The 21,569-nt window shown below is 31.1% G+C and overlaps 1 protein-coding gene and 2 pseudogenes across 2 annotated transcripts; all 3 read left to right on the forward strand.

The window, feature by feature from the left end:
• Positions 1–599: 599 nt before the first annotated feature.
• Positions 600–4,907, forward strand: LOC111310254 (protein RDM16-like). The gene is made up of 6 exons (XM_022909518.2): positions 600–1,048; positions 2,084–2,329; positions 2,418–2,843; positions 2,952–3,146; positions 3,233–3,387; positions 3,886–4,907. Exons 1-6 carry the CDS (start codon positions 677–679, stop codon positions 4,760–4,762), a joined length of 2,271 nt encoding a protein of 756 aa, XP_022765253.2. The 5' UTR covers positions 600–676; the 3' UTR covers positions 4,763–4,907.
• Positions 4,908–9,268: 4,361 nt separating this feature from the next.
• Positions 9,269–11,838, forward strand: LOC111309828 (ABC transporter G family member 6 pseudogene; annotated as a pseudogene). Its single transcript, XR_016330328.1, has one exon. The product of XR_016330328.1 is annotated as an ABC transporter G family member 6 pseudogene (transcript).
• A 5,196-nt stretch (positions 11,839–17,034) lies between these two features.
• LOC149513343 (uncharacterized) lies at positions 17,035–19,981 on the forward strand (annotated as a pseudogene).
• The last annotated feature ends 1,588 nt before the right edge of the window (positions 19,982–21,569 follow it).

A 21,569-nucleotide genomic window follows, 5' to 3' on the forward strand; every position in this document is an offset into this window, starting at 1 on the left:
TAAAATATTTAATTAAAAAATAAAAAATATATTAATTTTTTTAACCTCACTTGTATAATTAACAAACTCTACTGATAATATATCAAATAATTTTATTAAATAAAAAATTTATTGGTATAAAAGATGTTGTAACTTAAGTATAGGAAGAAGAATTACACGTATTAAATTTTAAACTTAAGATTTATTAAATGTTATCATTTAAAAATAATTGTATAAATCAAATAAAATTAAAATAAAATTTATTTTTTAAAAAAGAAATTTAATTGACATTAACAAGTATTTACCTTTAATCTTAGAGGAGGAGGTGCAGGCGTTAAATCTAAGAACCATATCTGATAATTAAAACATTATATTCAGACAAAATAACTGACATTTGTTTGGAGAGACATTGTTGAAAGCAGAATTAAGTAATTTTAGACAGACCAGTTTTCCACTTTGTTTTTCCGATTTGGGCCTCGTTGGCCTATTAAAAAGAAGAGCCCAAATCTTCATCCATGTAGAAAATATAATGGGCCTATTAAAGGGCCAAATCCAAATCGTAGATTAACGGCTTCATCGACGTCGGCTAATATGATTACAATAATTTAGAGAAACTCGCTACGAACACGGTAGAAATAGAACAGAACCTTAAGAGAGGCAGAGCCAAAACCCTCCCCAAAAATCCCTAACCCTAAAAATGGAGAAAGATAATCCCGCAACCAAACGGTCCCGAGACCGCGACGACAAGCACCACCGCAGCCACCACCGCGACTCTCACCGGCGATCGGATCATAAATCATCCTCATCGCGCCGTGATGAACGCGAGAGATCATTTGAGAGGGAGGGTTCGCGAGATAGGAAGCATCGTGAGAGTTCTTATGAGGAAGTTGAAGCTAAGAATAAGAGGAAAGAGAGAGAAGAGAGTGAGGAGAGAGGAGAGAAGAGAGCTAAAGTTGGAGAAGGAAACAGAGAGGAAAAAAGAGAGAGGAGAAGATTTGGGGATAAGGCTAAAGAAGAAGAGGAAATTGAGTTCTCCAATGCCGCCAATAGTGGTGATCCAGTTCAAAATGTGAGTCTCCTAATTTTTATTTTTATTTTTTTTCTAAAATTTGCTTTTCTTGTTTGCTTCGTTGATTTGATGTTTTCTCGATTGTTAGTTTATTTTGATTTCAAAAGTGAAAAAGCAAATAAGAATTTTAAAGAATTAAAACTATTAAAATACATGAATTTTTTACTTCCATTTAGACTGAGTATGTTATAATTAGAATTTAGTTATGACTTTTTCTGCTAATTTCCTTTGTTTTGAAGCAAATTTCTAGGAAATAAAAAACAATACTACAAAAGTAAGTAGCAAAATTAACAACTTTAATGGAATCTATTCTATATCTGTTGAAGTTTCTCTGTGTTTTTAATTTTATTTGGATTGTGGATTTTGGTAATATTTGGAGTATGAACCTTAAACTTGTTTTGTTGTTTTTATGCAGTTTTGCACCTATTTGAACGTCTAATTCCCTTGATATTATGCATTTTTTTTCAAATTGCTATTACTATAGAAGTGATTGTTGCATTATGATCTACATTCTGTTTGAAATTGTGGGGAATTATTATTGGTGCGTAAGTTGTGAAACTTGTTTGATGAATTTCTTTTTCCTAGTTCTTTCTTTGTGCTTCCGTTTAATACATAGCGGGAGTCATAATTGTTGCCTTCTTAAATTTGCTGCTAATTTGAGGCTTGTAGAAAGTGGAATGTTATAATATCACATGATTTGATTAGCTTATTGAGAACTTACTGGTCTTCCAATTCTTCCTATTGTTAAAATAATGCTTCACTGTTGTTGACTTGACTATATGATTACTTATGCATTGCTGGAAAGTTGAGATATTAGCTAATGCATCATGTGTTAGTATTGGATCTGAAATGTATAATAATGCGGAATATTGTTAAAATTAAAATGTTATGTTTGCATATTGGTATCTGATTCAATGCAGTTATGTTGATATATTCTAATTAAAAGTTGCCTATTTTTTTTTGGTCTAAATTTCTAGCCTGTTGCGAAACTTTTAAGTGTACACTGATGTAAGTTTACTTTTTCCATGCCTGAAGGGTGTTGCTCAGGCATCATTACCAAAGACTGGACACCCACTTCCTACGAAGGTACCTTCCATTTCTACTGCTGAAAATAAAGCATATAGTATTACCAGATCTCATGAGGTTACTGGATCTAGTACAGATGGCTCTTCAGCTGCTGGGAAAAGTGGTGGAAGTCTCTCTCTTGATGCCTTAGCCAAAGCTAAAAAGGCTTTACAAATGCAGAAAGAATTAGCGGAGAAACTGAAGAAGATACCTTCAGTGAGTTCATCTTATTTCTTTTTTCATTTTGTCCTGAAGTTTTGAAAGTTGAAAAATATTCATGTTGAATTGTTATTGTTATGTGTAGTTGAACAAAGGCCCTAGCTCCAGTTCATCTGTTACTACTGGAACAGTTCAGGGACAGGTCCCATCAGTGACTGCTGCTATTGCTAGTGGACCATCAAGCTCATCAGTGCTTCCTCCTACCTCTGCAGCAGTAGCTTCTGTGAAGACACCTACTAGTGTGATGGCTGCTGTTCCTGGCCTTGCATCAATACCCAATTTAGAAGCTGTTAAGCGTGCTCAAGAGCTGGCTGCTAAGATGGGATTCCGCCAGGACCCTCAGTTTGCTCCTCTAATAAACTTGTTCCCTGGCCAGGTGCAAGCAGATGTTCCAGTTCCTCAGAAACCTACCAAGGCACCTGTCCTCCGTGTTGATGCATTTGGTAGGGAAATTGATGAGCATGGTAACATCATTAATGTGACTAAACCAAGTAATCTTAGCACCCTTAAGGTTTGTGAAATTTGTAGTCTTGGTGCAATTATTGTTATGTTCCTACTTCCAGTGCAATTTGTGCTATTTTAAAGGCTGTTGTATAACTTGATCCATTCGATTTTTCAGGTCAACATTAACAAGCAAAAGAAAGACGCATTCCAGATCCTTAAACCTGAGCTGGAGGTGGATCCAGAATCAAATCCACATTTTGATGCAAGGATGGGGATCGATAAGAATAAGCTTCTTAGACCAAAAAGGATGACTTTTCAGTTTGTAGAGGAAGGGAAATGGTCAAAAGATGCTGAGATCATCAAATTGAAGGTATTAATTATTGTGTTTCTATCTCTTGCTTTGATTCTTCCATTAGTTGTTTGTCTGGTTTTGAGATTATTATCTATTCATTACAGAGTCAATTTGGAGAAGCAAAAGCAAAAGAGCTAAAGGCAAAGCAAGCACAATTGGCAAAGGCAAAGGCTGATATAAATCCAAATTTGATCGAGGTGTCTGAAAGAATTATAACGAAGGAGAAACTAAAAGACCCAATTCCTGAAATAGAGTGGTGGTAAGCTGATTTTTTTTGCATCATTGATTATCTTTAATTAATTAACTCACATAGGAGATATTAGTTAATCCAACGTGTCATCTAATTAAACTGAAACAATCCATGCTGCTGGTCTTATATGTGAGGAAAATTTATTTATTGCTGGAAATGCAGTTATCTATAATTGATGTTGTTTTAGTTTCTGCTTAGGCTATAACTATTGGGTTGCTTTTTCAATTACCCTTAAAAAGAGTTTATTTGGATATTATACGTTGAGTAAAAGTTTGGAACTCTTGCCATGTGAATTTTGTTGGTGATATTCAAGATGAGTTAAGGCCTGCAATACGCTACATCATATGTCTACAACCAAAAAGCTTCTTCATCTATTTTGTCTCATATGCAATATTCTTGTTTAAAAATTTAAAAGAGGCATTACAATTGCTAATTCATTTCTTCTTTTAGTGGTCCCTTTTCTTTTGTTGTCGTTTGATTGATGAAATTTTTATTGCTGTATTTCAGGGATCTAGCTATTTTGGTTTCTGGTTCTTATGATGACATCACTGACGGTGTGCTGACTGAAGATAAACTGAAGAAGGAGAAGATCACTATTTATGTTGAACATCCTCGTCCAATTGAGCCTCCTGCTGAGCCAGCTCCTCCTCCACCTCAGCCCATGAAGCTAACAAAGAAGGAGCAGAAGAAACTTCGCACTCAGCGACGTCTGGCCCGGGAAAAGGATAAACAGGAGATGATTAGACAAGGCTTGATAGAACCTCCCAAGCCAAAAGTTAAGTTGAGCAATTTAATGAAAGTTCTAGGCTCTGAAGCTACCCAAGATCCTACTAAGCTTGAAATGGAAATCCGTAGTGCTGCTGCTGAGCGGGAGCAGGCTCACGTGGATAGGAACATTGCTCGCAAGCTTACCCCAGCTGAACGCCGTGAAAAGAAAGAGAGAAAGCTTTTTGACGACCCAAATACAGCAGAGACTATTGTTTCGGTTTACAGGATCAATGACCTCTCACATCCCAAGACCCGCTTTAAAGTTGATGTTAATGCCCAAGAAAACCGTTTGACTGGTTGCACCGTTATATCTGAGGGTATCAGTGTTGTGGTGGTGGAAGGTGGAAGCAAATCCATTAAGAGGTATGGGAAGCTTATGCTTAGGCGAATCAGCTGGGCTGAAGCTGTAAAAGAAGAGGAGGCCGGAGATGAAGACGAAGATAAACCTCCTAACAAGTGTGTGTTAGTCTGGCAAGGTAGCGTTGCGAAATCAAGTTTCAGCAAGTTTTCTGTTCATGAGTGCATCACTGAAGCTGCTGCAAAAAAGGTTTTTGCTGATGCCGGAGTGGCCCATTACTGGGACCTTGCGGTTAATTTCTCAGAGAATGAGTTCTGATCTTTAAAAGGTCATTTTCCAAGTTTTCCCCCCTACACAAGTTGAACAGCTTAACTCTTAATTTTATTACATCAATCAACGTATTGTTGTTATTAAGAACTACTTCATCGGTGCAATTGTTCAACCAATCTTCTTTGTTAATTAACTCGTTGGTGCATGATCATGTGTAGAGCACTCCGAAAGTAGAATCCTCCATATTAATATAAAAAAAGTGTCTTTAAGAATGTTCCAAAAAGGGATGAAGTTCGGACAATGTCAGAATGTTAGGTGATGTTTCCGCATATTAATATTAATAAAAATTTAATAAACTTTGATAGTGTCTATAAATATCTTAAATATTTTAGGATTAATTCAGCATTATTGTTTTTTTGCAAGAAAAATATGGAGTAAATAAATTGTTCAATTTTTTAAATCAAGATAAAATATGTTGTATTTAATAATATAAAATAAGTGATTGTAAATTATATATTCGAGATGATTTTAAAAAGTGATCATCATCATAATTAAAATTCAAAATTTTTTTGTTAAAAATTATGAGTTTTAACTAATTAAAAAAAAGTACATTTAAAAAGTGTGAAAAAAAAGTGGTTAGAAATTTTAAGTATATAATATTTTTATAAAAAATTATGATGAATAATTAAAATCTCTAAAATATATATATTAGATAATAAAATATTAGAATATAAAGATAATAAAATAATTTTTTTATGTTAAACGTATTTTTTTATCATAAAAATACTTCTTAAAAGAGTTTTTAGTTTGGGTTAAAAACTTAAACTTTTAAACTAAAAACTTATTATTTAATATTGCGTTTGGATAAAAAATTGCTTAAACTCAAATTATTTTCAACAATAATATTAAATGTGCTCTTACATTAATGAAAAAGTTAAGCATTGATTACATGTTACATGTAATAATTAGATGTTGAATATTTATTTTAATAAACTAGTGATATATAATAAATAATTAATTTAAAAAATATATAATTATTTAATATAATTTGAATGAAAATAATATATACAGACTTATAATAAATACAAATATTTATGCTCTAATTCAGGTTCCAAAAAATCAGGGACCCTTGCCATTGCCAGTTGGGGTTTTAAATTCGAACATGGTAAAATAAAAAGAAACTTTCAAAGTTGACCAAATTTGGCACCGGCTTTTATAAAGGAAAAAAAAAATTGCAGGGGAACAAGTACAGATAACACAGCAGCTGTTTCCAACCTTTGAATTTTGCTGATGAATGAAAACAGAAAAATGATTTAAAACAGTTGAGAATACTGCTGCACTACCTCATGCCCATGCTGATATTCACAATTGTTTATGACCCAATCTTTTTTTTTTTTTTTTTTTAATGCTGCAAATACCTCATGCCCATGGGATATTCACAATTGTTTATGCCCCGACCATTTTTTTTTTTTTTTAGTGACAAGGGGTTTTAAGTTTTATTCCATTTTTTTATTGGTTTAAGTGATTTTATTTATGTCAAATTTAATGAATTTATAATAAATTATTTTTTATAATTTTTTATTAAATTCGAATTCAAATAACAAAATAAAAAAAATTCTTTTTATCACTTGAATCAATTATCTCTTGTTTTTTTTTTTTTTTGCTTCAAAGAAAATAAAAAAAAAAATTTCACAGCCTTCACTTATAGGTATGAGTTAGCTTGATATTTGGTAAGAAGAGGTGGCTTATCTACATTTAACTACCAAATAATCCTCAAACCCCAAAAAAAAATAAAAGAAAATTGTGCTTTTTTTTCTTCATTTTGCTGGTTTAAACCTCTTATATTTCCCTTTTGAGAAGACAAGGATTGAGTATCAGAAAATTAAACTTTCTTTTTTTGTTCAATTGTTTTGCCTTAAATTATTATGAATATTTAAATTTTCTTAAAATTTTCTGCTTATGGAAACCACAAGTTTTGTCCTTTCCTCTTTCCCAATTACCAAAATCATGATCCTAACACATACTACTAAAATTTAAAAAAAAAAAAAAAAGTAGGGTTTTTTTTAGCCATCAATCATGAATCAACCATTCAAATACAAAATCATAATAATTTTAACAAATGTGAAATGTTATATAAATAATTTTAAATATAAAAAAAAAAATGAAATGTGCATATATATGGGTTTGAAAAGGCTTGTAAACTTATAAAGTTGTAAAGATGAGACAAAATTAGATCAAAGCAAAGTCTTTAAAAGTTTGATTTACTAACAATTCTGATTTTATTTTTGTTTTTGGCAAATATTAGAAAGTGAAGTACACATGACTTTGCCAAATTAATGAAAAATATTATAATACCTGCAATAATTTGGTAATTTCACTTTAGCAACACTTTTTCATGCTACATTTAATTAAGCTGAGTGGTTAGTGTGCCATTTCTGAACACCAAATGACATTTTCAAAAGAGAATATATAAAATAAAAGCAAGAAATCACCCACCTACTTGGTAAATTTTACTAATTACTATTACTAATTTTAGAAGTAGGGACTTGTCTTTTTAGGCTTACTTGATCATGTAACAACACTACCAAGAAATTGCAACTGTCAAAGCTTTGATAAATATATTAGGGCTAATGATTTTTTTTTTTTTTGAAGATAAGAATACTTTTGCAAACCAAATAATAAAAAAGCTAAATGAGGGAAATGAGAATTATATTATATTTAATTAACAATAAAAATTAATATTAAATCTGAGTTTAATATTTAATAAATTTAAAATTCAAATATTAGCTCTAAAACCCATCTCTTTTGCTAAAGTATGAAATCTTTTATAAAAAAACAATAACAACTAGTATTAAATTTCAATCCTTATGCATTAATGTTCTTTTTTTAAGTTTGAGTTAAACTCTCAAACTTAACTTTGATTGATAATAGCTCATGAATTAATTTAAACTTTCAACAAATACTAGCCATCTAGGCATGAAAGTTTCACTCAAATAAAATTTATTTATAATTCAAGTTCTCGTTATTAAGGGTGTAAACAAATGAAACTTTTAACGAATTATTCGTAAACATATTCCTTTTTTGTTCGTTTATATTTGTTTATTAAATTTAATAAATTATTTTGAATAATATTTTTGTATTCATTTATTAAATGAACTAAATATGAATAGAAATCTACTTTGTTCGTTTATATTCATAAATAAACTTGATAAAAATTATTTAAAACTCGTTCATTTATATTCATTTGTTGTTTATTTGTTGTTTGTTTTTTAATAATATTACTAAAATTATATTTTTATTTTTTACTCTAATCTTATTTTAAAATTCATTTATATTCATTTAAGATTTATTTATTTAAATTTATTTGATTATGATTAATTTATTATTAACGAATATGTTCGTTTATATATATTCGTGAATATATTCATTTAATATTTACGAACGAACTCATTTAACGTAATTAAACTGAATATAAACCAAACTTAAATATTTTACTATTTAAACGAATTGAATTTGAATAAATAAAATAATATTTTTATCGAATAGAATCGAACCTAAATATTTTTTAAAAATAAATAAACAAATCATAAATATAAGTTTACCCAAATTTAATTCATTTATAGTCTTAGCCATTCTTGTTTGCTTTCCAATTTCAAATTCAAAGCACCTTTTGTTTTCTCTTGTGAGCTAAGTTTTTTTCTGCAAACATTTAAACCTTAAATGCAAAGAAAATACTTTTTAAACCTTACATTTTTGTCTTTATTATTTATTATATAATTCATCTTTTATCTCAAAATCGTGATCTATGAAAAATGATTTAATTTTTTATTTAAAAAATTAAATAAATTTAAACTTACTATTTGAATTAAAAAAAATTATAATAATTATTGAATCAAATATTGGGGACGCCGAATTATTTAACTTTTAACCTTTTAATCTTTAGCCATCCACTTGGACTAGACAAAGCTTACGCCACAGTAGATAAACACCCAACCTAATTCCTCTGTACTAAAAAAATTTTTTTGCCACGTTTAATCATCCAACATTCAAAAGCCGTATCAACATCAATAACAACCGTCCACGTGTTCTACTCGCCTCCTTCCTAGAAAAGAAAAGCGTTTAGATTTCAGATTGGATGATTTAGGTGACCTTTCTCTTACCTCCCAATACAAACAGTATCAAGCAAATAATAATAATAATAGTAATACATAAAATTATTAAATTATTTAATGATGATATGTTTTATTTTTTCAAAGGCCAAAAAAGGATAATATTTTTTTGAATTTATATTCTATGCATTTTATGTTATATATATACACAATAATATTCATAAAAAATTAATTTTAAACAAAATATAGTTGAAATTAACTTTTTAAAAAATATTATTACAAAATTCATTATCATTAAATAATATTTATACAATAATAATACATCAAATATAAAATTTTTCAATAATAATATTAGTAATTTAATCACCTGACCCTTATTATTTTCACATTAAATTTCAAATTCATATATATATTTATAGAATTCTCCAAACCCCAAATTACCCAAAGCCACAAGAGCCCTTTTTCTCTCTTCTTCTCTTGAAAACAGCTCTAACCGTAGCCTTTGGCCGATATTTTCAGGCAAAAAGGAATTAAAACGAAAAGCCCACAATGTCTCGTGTTGTAGCCGAAAATATATCGTCCGATAATAATAATACTTCCCAGTTTTTTCCTCATTCAATGGAGATTATTGCCGGCGAATTCTCAACCGCCACTGGATCTTTACCAACGCTTGGACAATTACTTAAACATGTCGGCGATGTAAGGAAAGAAAACACCGGCGACGAAACTCCGGTCCATGAAATTCTCGTCGATGCCACAGAGCGGCGGCCGATGCCATTTGTTCTTTCCTTTAACAACCTTACTTATAGTGTAAAGGTTCGCTGCAAGATGGAGCTGCCAGGGTTCTTGAGACGGAGGAATAGAAGAGCCGCCGCTTCCACCGTCGCCGGCAACCCACTTGCTGGAGATAGTTTATTTACCAGGACCAAGACCTTACTTGATGATATCTCCGGGGAGGCTCGAGATGGGGAGATACTCGCCGTGCTTGGAGCAAGTGGGTCGGGGAAATCGACGCTAATAGATGCTTTAGCTAATAGAATAGCTAAAGGAAGTTTGAAAGGGAACGTGACTTTAAACGGCGAAATTTTAGAGTCCCGGATGTTGAAAGTGATTTCAGCTTATGTTATGCAAGATGATTTGCTTTTTCCAATGCTTACTGTCGAAGAAACCTTAATGTTTGCTGCTGAGTTTCGACTTCCGCGTACTTTGTCGAAATCCAAGAAGAAAACGAGAGTTCAAGCTTTGATTGATCAACTAGGCTTAAGAAACGCAGCCAAAACTGTTATTGGTGATGAAGGTCATCGTGGTGTTTCTGGTGGAGAGCGTCGTCGTGTATCAATCGGAATTGATATAATTCATGACCCCATTATTCTGTTCTTGGATGAACCTACATCAGGGCTTGATTCGACCAGTGCTTTCATGGTGGTGAAGGTTTTACAGAGGATAGCTCAGAGTGGAAGCATTGTCATAATGTCAATTCATCAACCAAGTTACAGAATTCTTGGATTGCTTGACAGATTGATATTTTTGTCCCGTGGACAAACTGTTTATAGTGGTTCACCGACGAACCTGCCGCTATATTTCTCCGAGTTCGGGCATCCGATACCGGAGAATGAGAACAAAACTGAGTTTGCTCTCGATTTAATCCGGGAACTCGAAGGATCTCCGGGAGGAACAAAAAGTTTGGTCGAATTCAACAAGTCATGGCAAAGCATGAAGCATACAAGAGACCCTGAGCCAGACCAGCTTGGTTTGTCCCTAAAAGAAGCAATTAGCGCCAGTATTTCTAGAGGTAAACTTGTCCCAGGTGCAACCAATGATGTCAGTTCAACTTCCTTGGTTCCAAGATTTGCAAATCCTTTTTGGAAAGAAATGGTGGTGTTGTCCAACAGGTCGATCTTGAACTCAAGGCGAATGCCGGAGTTATTTGGCATCCGTTTGGGAGCAGTTTTAGTAACGGGGTTCATTTTAGCAACGGTATTTTGGCAGCTTGATAATTCACCAAAAGGGGCACAAGAAAGACTAGGGTTTTTCGCTTTTGCAATGTCAACGACGTTTTACACTTGTGCCGACGCTCTGCCAGTTTTTCTCCAAGAAAGGTACATTTTCATGAGAGAAACTGCTTACAACGCTTACAGGAGATTATCTTATGTTATATCAAATGCGTTGGTAGTTTTACCAGGGCTGATTTGCTTATCAGTTGCTTTTGCGGCGACGACATTTTGGGCCGTAGGCCTTGATGGTGGATTTTCAGGATTCTTATTCTATTTGTTGATCATGTTTGCTTCATTCTGGTCCGGAAGTTCATTCGTCACATTTCTATCCGGTGTCGTTCCACATGTGATGTTGGGTTACACAATCGTCGTTGCCATTTTAGCCTATTTCTTACTCTTTAGCGGCTTTTTTATCAACCGTGACCGAATCCCAGCCTATTGGATTTGGTTCCATTACTTATCCCTCGTCAAATACCCATATGAAGCAGTTTTACAAAATGAATTTGATAATCCCACAAAATGTTTTGTGAGAGGCACTCAAATTTTTGACAATTCACCACTTAGAGAAGTTCCAGCCCCTATGAAAGTGAGATTATTGCAGGCAATGAGCAATACATTGGGGATGAGGATTACCAGCTCAACATGTTTGACTACAGGGTCGGATATTTTGAAACAAGAAGGGATAACAGATTTGAGCAAATGGAATTGCTTGTGGATTACTGTGGCTTGGGGATTCTTGTTCAGGATTTTGTTTTATTTCTCTTTGTTATTGGGAAGCAAAAACAAGAGAACATGAAGAAAAAAAAAAAAAAACCCAAACAGGTGAGGAATTAAGCTTGTGGTTGGTGTAAGAACTGAATTTGGCAGGGAAAGGATGATGTAATTTGTCTGTTTCTTTTTGTTTTTAAGCTTAATTTCTTCAATTGGCTTTGTAATTTGATTGTTGATAGAGCTGAGTTGATCAGATTCTGGTGTAAAACTGTTGCATATATATTAAATGGAAAATAATTAATTTCCCATTCATTAATCTTTATTTCTTTCATTAGTTGTTATAAAATAAATCACAATTTATAATTTTTTAATTAATTTCCATTCTTTTCGAACTAATGGTAAGATTGTGTTTCAACTGTTGCTATGTTTTTTTCCTTCATGGCTTTTGGCTTTCAGTACATATTTCTTGCTTGGTTTTTGCATGGCTTTTGTTTTGGATACAAGTAGGTAAACAAATTCCAACATAAACTATAATTTTAAATTTGTTTGTATCACTTTCGTTGAAGGACATTTTGCTGTTCTTTTTTGCATAATCTAAAACAGCAGGTAGTGAACATTTGATGAAAACTAATGACTTTTTCTTTTTAATTTAAGGAAGACTAGAATCCTAATCTAATTGGATTAAATGTTTGTATGAAAAAAATTAATAACACATATGCAACGCTTTTAGTATTTTTTGACTAGATTTGTTAATTTTAAAAATGATACGAAAATTATATAAACATAGATATGAAAGTAATATGATTTAAAATTTAAAAAAAAATTATATATGATCATTTGACAAAATCTAAGAAAAATATATATATCGTTTTTGATGTATCAAATATATATATATATATATATATATGAATTGTTGGTGTGCTTTTGACCAACACCTGAAATAGATGATCTGATGCACATAATCAATGGGAAACTGAGAATTATTAGTTGAAAAAGGCCTGAATAATACACTTTTTCACATGGAGAAGTGTATGGTTTGCAATGTTCTTTAATTTTTCAGCCGTAACTTAATTTGACTTTTGTTCACCAATATTTTAAGTTTCATTTTCTCAACCTTTTTTCAGGCTTCGATGAAGGAAGCCTACTTTCAAACTTGTTTCATTCTATTCTATAAATGCATATGAATTTGCCATTTATTTAGTTTGGTAGCCTAATTTTATCTTTTTCTTTTGACACTAAATAATTGTGAAGGCCAAGCAGTTTCCAGTTTCGTAGGGTTTCCATACTATTTTTTCTTCTTTATTCCTTGCTGGTTACTCTCTCCAATGTTTGTTCAACAAGAAATTGCAAAGATACACATTAAATTGTTTTTTTTTCTTTTTTTTTTTTTGGGGGGGGGGGGGGGGGTTAAGAAATAGCAGTAGAAATTAAACCAATCTACTACCCATTAATGCAAGGCATTCAACTTTGAAAACCGGTGAAATATTACCTAACACGTATTGCATTCATCAATTCCATTTATTGCATGAGTTGTTGCTGTTTTACTATGTTTAACAAGCTTGTTTTAATGCTCATATGAATTTGCAGTGACATCAAGTGAAAGAAGAAAAGTTTTGTTAATTTTTAGATAAAAATAATGAAATTTAAATATTTCATGGATTTTGTTAATGTAAACAATAATTTTTTGTTAATTATGTTATTTTATATTAAAAAATCAACAAAAAATTGAAAGTACAATGACACAATTCAAAAAAATCAAAGCACAGAAATAAAATTTATCATGAATCAACCTGAAACTTAATTCAGTTGATTTATGTAATCACTCTTAATAGATGACATTTAATGAATTTGATATTCAAATTTTAGTACATGCAATTCTTTTTGTTTCTTCAAATTACAACCTCTTTTATATATATATATAAAGTTCCTCATGGATGCGATAGTAGGGTGACACATTTGGTCTTAATTCCAAAATATATGTATATATATATAGTTTAGGAAAATTTTGGTATACCATAGAGATCTTGGGAAATTATCGGAGTAGCACTCAATTGATTTGTTTGTTTGTGATTTTTTGTTCAAATCTTATTGATGATCATCCTTTTTGGGTATTAATCAATTTTGAATGTATGAATTTTATGGGATCATCACATGTTATTACTTTTGATATGGAGAACCATGCAATATTATGTATCTCAATAAAAAAAAAATCTATTCCAATAAAAAAAGAAATAAAAAGAAATAAAAAATGCTATATAGTGTCAATAATTTGATTTAGGAAACATTTTAAATCATAGCAATTTTTTTAATATTATGATCGACATATTTTAAAATTTTATCTGAGTTAAATTTTTTTTTCTAACGATCTTAAATTCATATTTTTTACATTAATTTAATGTGTTTAAAATTTCTTTCAAAGTGACTTTTCACAAGATTCGGACTTTGGTTAACAAAGAAAAAAATAACTCCTTCGTTTACCAACCGGACTAATCGATTGTGGCTAAATAATAGCATCTTATTTTTGGCAAAACAACCCTGCTTTCGACGGAAGTTATATTAGGTTCTATTGTTGTTTTCGCATAAAAACAAATTAAACCTTTTTTTTTTTTTTAAGTTAAAATTTTCGTGTGAACATATGCTATTTGCTCCCTTTTTTTTTGGGTTCTTTGATCAAGACTATGGTTTCCTCGTGTCAAATGGGTTTGCTTGACAGCTTAATTTTTGCATGACAACCAATCAATAAACGAGGATGAAACTCTCAACTACTTAGGGTGTTTGCCAAGAAATTGAACCACATTTTTTTCTATACACCTTTGTTATAGGAAGGAGTGTCCTAAAGTTTCATATATATGCATAAGCATTAAGGATTCTTTTAACAAATTTAAAGTCAATTTTAAGGGTTTTTTTTTATTATAATTTTATTCATTTTGACTTCTTTTGATAGATATTTTTACTTTTTGGTTTTTCTATTTGTTTCATTTTCAATTCTTTTTTTTTTTTTTACTTTTCATTTTTATTAAAATTAAAAAATGAATAGCAAAAGCATCAACAAAAATATCTTTAAAATCATCATATATGTTTTAGAATTTCAACATCAATTGTTACCATTTTAAAATTTTTTTTTTGAGACATAAGAGTCAATTATTACAATTTTTTAAGTAAAAGAATATCATATAACATTTTAACATATAGATGTACTTTAATTAGGATATGTCAACATAAATATATATATATTAAAATGTTAATTAGCCAAAGAAATATCTGTCGTAATCCAACTCAGCAGCCTTCCCTAATAAGCTATAGTGATAAAGGATGCCTTGTAATCAAAAGATTATTAATTATTTTTGTCCACGTTAGAAAAAAAATGAAAAATTAATTCTACCGGCAAAAGAGCCAATTTCAATATTCCCAATCAAACCAACTGTTTTTGTCTACCCTTTTTCCCCCAATTCCTTAACTGCCTTCACACTTCCAATTCTTAAGAAACAAACATGTGTTAAAAGATAGACATCTAATCTAGTATTTAAAAATTAATTGATGGTTGAATCCAAGATTTAGTTCAATTATTATTAAAATATGATATTTAAAAATATATAATTTAAATCTTAACACTTATAATTTTTTTTATATCTCAACACTTGTAATATTTTTTTCTATATTTAACTTATGAGTTCATTCATTTAAAAAAATTAGTTGATATTTCCACAATGTTAATATGCATTTGGATAAGATTTTCTTGATCTAAAAGTGAGTTTCTTAACTCTTAAGCTTTTTTTTTTTTAAATAGACATTTCTTCCCTCTTAACTATATGTCATAATTATATATGTTTCACTTTCTAAAGACAACCATCAATGTTAACAGTTCCTTTCTAAGAGTCATAGTCTCAAAATTTTTTATTCTAATTAAGTTTTTTTGAGTTAGCTTTTGGAGAAAGATTTTTGATCTTTGGCATTTTCTTATAAATTATCTCTAGAATTTTTTTTTTTTGAGGTTTATAGACAATTGAAGCATTGTTTTATATGTTAACTTCACAAAAAAGATTGGTATCTTTTCATTTATTTTCCAAACTATTCTTTGATGTTCTTTTTTTTTTTATTATTATTTTCCTTCTAGATGAAAAGAACTTTTCTTAGACATTAATTTTTATTCTTCCCCATGAAAATGTAGGGCATAGTTATAGATAAGTTGATAAAGACAAGCTTTTGGGATAGAGATGGGATGTTTTGATTTTCTTTCACCCTCATTTATTCTTTTTGGTTTCATATTGGTTTGTTTTGTCTAATCAATGACTCAATTGTTATTTCTAGCATTAATTTTGTATCAAGTTTTGTAGTATCTTCAAACCTTAAATTATAAGAATGCCAATCCGTAATTTGGATTTTGCTATTTTTTTTTTCCAAATTCACAGTTACTATGATTTTGAGTTGTGAACTTTGAAATACAATTTTTGTTTTGTTATTTTGTTTTCCTTCTTAACTTTGTTTTAACTTATTAATTTTTTAAATTCAGAAAATGAAAAACATATAAAATCTTGTGTTAGCGATAAAAAAGATTTTCTCAAAATTTTATATTCAAATTTCACTATTTATTATTTTGATATGACTATAAATTGGTTTGTTAAATAATATAAGTAGAATTTGGTAGAAAAAGAGATGTGATTAACATTTAAACTCTAGTAATTGCACTTTTGATTCCTTTCTCACAAGCTTTAATTTGCTTTACATTTATGGAATAATTTTTCTTTGAAATTACAACATGCTTTAGAATCTTTAACTAAATTTCATTTAGTTACAACCAATCTAACAATTGTTATCGCTTTCATAAGGAAAAAAAGAAGAAGAAAGATTGGAATCCTCTTTCTATCCGTAGATCTCATAAATATTTATATATAGACAATATATATAATTTAATCGATCCAAGTTAACATAATTAAATTTAGTCTAATTAATTAATCAGTATCTATTACAATTAAAAGTAATTTTTTGTTATCGATTCATCCTTAAATTAGTTAACATATCATTGGAATTACACTTGAAATTAAAAATTATATTCGAGAAGATTTATGCATGTAATATTATTTTCAATCAAATAAATAATAGGGTAAGAAGGTTTAATGGTGGGTTAAGAACTTTAAAGAAAAAATTAATTTTTATTTTAGTAATAGAATAAATAATGTATTTTATTTATTTTAATTATAAAACATGTAAAAATTTTTATTGTTTTACCTATAATTTATAATTTGTAATGTATAAAAATAAATATGAATACTTTTTTTGAACCGACGGAAATGGATTCGTTTGTTAAATTTCCAAGTCCACGGTCAAACTTGGGCTTAACTCTTAAATTACACCTCAACACAAATTTAGTTAGGCTTTGAATTGAGGGAAGAAATCTTGGGCCCATCTTCCTGTCATCAAAGATAATTGGGCTTCGAAATCTGTCCAATGAAAAATTTCCAATGCAAAATAAAAAGAAGCCCAAAAGTTTATAACCGTACATAAAACACTTTTTTTTGTACAAAAGAAATTAAAAACTATACATAAATTATTAAATTAATAAAAAAATAAAAAACAGAGACTCGGTTTCTTATCAGACACGCGTAGAACTGAAAACCGAAGTGAAAGAACAAAACAACCAGCGAAAATGTTGGCAGCACTTCCACAGCCAGCTTTATCTCCCAAACTAACAACAACTTCCTTCCCGTTCACAAGTGTACTCCCTCACGCGCCACCCAAACCCCAATTTTCATTCCTCCTACGCGCCACTCCGGACTCATCCCCCACCTCACCAGATTCTGACCCATTCGAATCACGCCTCTCCCAAGTCCGCCTTCGTTACCGAAGCGGAACGGGCAAAAAAGCGGAGGTTCGAAAATCAAATAAATCAGTATCCATAGCGGGATCCACGTTCTCCTCCTCCTCCTCCCCCAACTACCTCCCTCTTGTGCCTCTAAAAGAAGCGATTTCAAATGGGTTAAAAGTGAATTTCGGGTTTAAGCCATATAGCGAGAGAATAAACGGGTGGATCGCGGTTTGGAGTTAACTGCTTTGGTTTTGGTGGAATTGGCGACGGGTAAGAGCGTGATAAGTTATCATACACCGGCTATTATTTTAATTCAGATTTATTTTGTAGCGGTGGTTGGGGCATTGTTTGTCAAATATGAGAAAGGAAAAAGGTGTTTGGACTCCTTCTCAATCTTCTTCACCCAGAAATTCAAACTCTTTTTTTTTTTTTTTATAAATTTTTTGGTATAATTTAATTTAATTTATTTTTATTTTTGGGTTTTCAGTTAATATGAAAATTACGATAAATTTTTAATGTAATGATACTTTTATTTTTGAATAAAGGGAATTTACTCAATTATGAAAAACCGAAAAAGCTAGTATTTATTTTGTAAGTTTTTTTGTTTTTTTATTTATTTTCTTGATTTATACTTCTTTTATGAAACTTGAAGAAAGAGAGAAAGGGTCAATGAAATACTTTAGTAATTGTTATGGATAATTTTGTATTGATTTTTTTAATTTTTGAAGAATAATGTGTGTTTTTTCTTTACTTTGGATGTACATTGTGGTTTATTATGAGTATTTATTGGGTAAGTATTTTTAATTTTTGTCATTGATGTTATTTATTTAGTTAGTTTTTCCTTTTTTTTTAAAAAAATTAATTTGTAATTGTATGAATAGTGAAATTGTTAGATATCTTTGAAATATTGGAGAGCAAAGAGTAAGTGGACTGAAAACTATGTATAATCAAGTATAAGATATTGTATGTACAAAGTGGAATTTTTTTTATGGAGACATGATTTTTTTCATTTTTGTACAAAACGGACTCATGATTGATAATTCTCCAATAGATATCATTTATGGTTTCATAAGATGGAATATCGACAGCTAGACCGAGATGACTGTTTTCTTCTAGTTCTTGGTGGACGAATGTTTTTTTGGGAGATAAATAACACTTGGAGTCAAAGGAGCATATTATCAACTAGTTTTTATATATATATATATATATATATATATATATATATATATAGAAGATATTTTATTCAGATTTTTTAGTTACGTGAGATTTTTTATTTATATGTGAATTTTATTCCAATAATCTCATGTTTATTTGTGAGTTTTCATCAAATCTTATTTTAGCTTTTTGTGCGATTAAATCCTATTAGCATCTTCTTTGGATCAGATAACCTTATATCTTGGATGGTTTTAGTGCACCTTAGGCCTAACAGTCAACCTTATCTTTTTATAGGTTTAGGTTGTCTCAATGTCTCTCAAGCTTGTACTAAATCATAACACACAGCCTTGCTGTTTAGGTTGTTTTAGTGCCTTTTCAAGCTTGTAATCAATCACAACCTTAATTTTGCACTCCATCACAAGTTGACTTAGTACATCACCTTCTTTCTTAGGTGTTTCGATTTTACACACATTGCATCCAAGTCGAACCTTTTGATATTAGTGTTCAAGCATTTTTTTAAGTGTTTCAATTTCACACACTCGCTGTATTCATGTGAAACTTTCTGATACTAACATTCAAGTACATGGAGTTGATTGACACGATCAATATTTGATCTATCAATAATCTCTCCCTCACAACTCTACTAAGACTCGAACCTGTAACCTTGACTTTGACACCAATTGTTGGGAAGTAAATCACTTTTAGTCTTTCCAATATCGGGAGAGACCCAGGGTCAAAGTCAAGAGTGGATTCCTTTCGAGTTTTTCTTGAACCAATAAATGGGATCTCATTTTGAGTTGAAGAAAAGTTAAACAGCTCTGCCCAACGGGCAATGAATGTCGATAAGCAAGTAGACAAGTTGATTGATTGGATTGGAAGTCCTCGAAAAATTAAGGATTAGTAGTCCGATGTAGAAATCGAATGTGTTTGATCTTATACATATGTGAGAAAAGTAATCTAAAAAAGAAAGAAGACAAGTTCTTTACTTTTATCACTTAGGAGCCGTGCGAGATGAAAGTCTCATGCATGGTTTTGAGTGAGAGAAAAAAGTAAGGAATCATCTTCTCGACTCTTGCTATCCCACTCCATCTTAGTTTTATTTCGTTTTATGTTAATTGAGTTCGTCTACATACATCAGGAATTTCTAACCACCTACCCTATTGGTCTTTCTTATTTCCGATCCATTCATGAAGCTTTCGTGTCTATTCCATGGAAGGGCAAGAACGTGCCTTTCAAAGAGTTTTGACTTTTTTATTTGAGCGTGGGAAAGATTGTTTTTATTCACTTGGAGCCATAGGAACATATCAGAGAGTCTATATATACATATTAAACATTACTTGAACAAAAAAAAAAATTATTGAGTTCTTAAGTCTTTCGTATAGATACACATTTCATTTAAATTTTTTAATAACGTGAAATTCTTTACTCACATGTGAATTTTATCCCAACTTATTTTTGGGTGAAGAGCAAACCTCTGATGTAATGACATTTTCAGTTAAAGTTTCATCTTTCTTTGTAGGTACTTTTTTGTGATAGGCATTTCCATGCTCTTCCGATTTGGAAGGAGCAGCATGCCTTAATTGAAGGTGGTTGTGATTTGCATGGAGCATATCCATTCGTTAGGTCCTGTTGTACGCAGCTTGTTTTTGAAAGTTTTCTCATAGGAATTGTAGTATGTTTTGGGGAATCCACTTGCTTTGGAGGCTTACCTAGTAAGTAACCTGTTGGCTGCTGTTGCTGGAGATGTTTGGAATTTGGAGAACTCGCGGCATAACCATCTTCTGAAAGACATCTTTGTGGAGAAGGAGCTGTATGGAGATGGCTCTTGGTGGGATTGATACGAACTTTGATTACTTTCTCTGATTGTTTTTTGGAGTGGAAGGAGCCAAAACCGGAAATGGCTGTTGTTTGAAATGGGACGAACTCTGATCACTCTGTTGAGGATAATTATCTTTTGAAGGAGAATGAACACTACCAGAAGGCAGCAGGTGAAGTGAACTATCCCCTTTTGGAGATTGTGCTTGCAGAGAAGTTGCCCCAGCCAACACCCGCTGTTGTGGTGAATGGTAGAGATTTTGAGTGTTTGGAACGTAATCACCCTTTGAAGAATATTCCTGTGAAGCAGAAGACTATTGTTGATGTGATACGAACTCTGATGGTTCAGAGGAGAATCATCTGTTCGAGGATGTCCATGTCGAGACGTAACTAAATTCTTTTGTTGGGAATATGGCTGGAAACTCGACTACTCTCTTTCGACTGACTATCGTTTAAAGATCCTTGCCTAGAAGGAGCCTCATTAAATAGCTGTGGCTGCAGCTGCTTCTGGGTGTTGGTGTCACTACTCATGTGCATCAATGGAGAACGTCCCTCACTGAATTTCTATTTTCATTTCTTATTTTTTTATTTTCAAAATACCTTTTAAATATAAAAATTTTAAAATTATGTTTGAATATTTCTAAACTCATGTTTAAATCATTTTTTTAAAAATAACAATAAATTGATTGATTGGGAATCGTGATTTTTTTTGGTAGGTAATTATCAAATCATGCAATATTGATGGTTTTATATAAATTATATAACTTTCTATTTACCATGTGATCCTGTTGTTATAGAATTTTTGTTACCATATATGGCCTATGGGGATTGTATCCGAACTTTTTTTTTCCAAAATTTGTTGAACTTGAATTGATATAGAGGGTTTGGATCAATAAAACCTTATACATATATGGAGAAATAGCTACAAGAAACAAAACTGTAAAATGTTAACTTAATGGAGAGGTAAGTCACTAGGGGGAAAGACGGAAAACAAACTGTACTTCAATGCTGAAAAGTTTATTTCAATAATTTATGAGAACTGATCAACTGGTTTCATAAAATGCAACGACTGGGACAACAGCAACAAGAAAGCTTGGGTTTCAGCAAAGGTGGATCTCCTGGTCGTGGTCGTGGTCGTGGTGGAGACAAAACCATCATATTTGGGCCTGGAGCCGTTGGTTCGCCAAAGAAACTTGTTTCTTGTGGGTAGTGCAGATCCGGGTATGCCACCACAGGCTCAGCTATGTTCGGAACATCATAAGTTTCAT

Source organism: Durio zibethinus, chromosome 19, assembly GCF_047325235.1.
Source record: "Durio zibethinus cultivar Kanyao isolate XHJ-2024 chromosome 19, ASM4732523v1, whole genome shotgun sequence".
Classification (NCBI taxonomy): domain Eukaryota; kingdom Viridiplantae; phylum Streptophyta; class Magnoliopsida; order Malvales; family Malvaceae; genus Durio; species Durio zibethinus.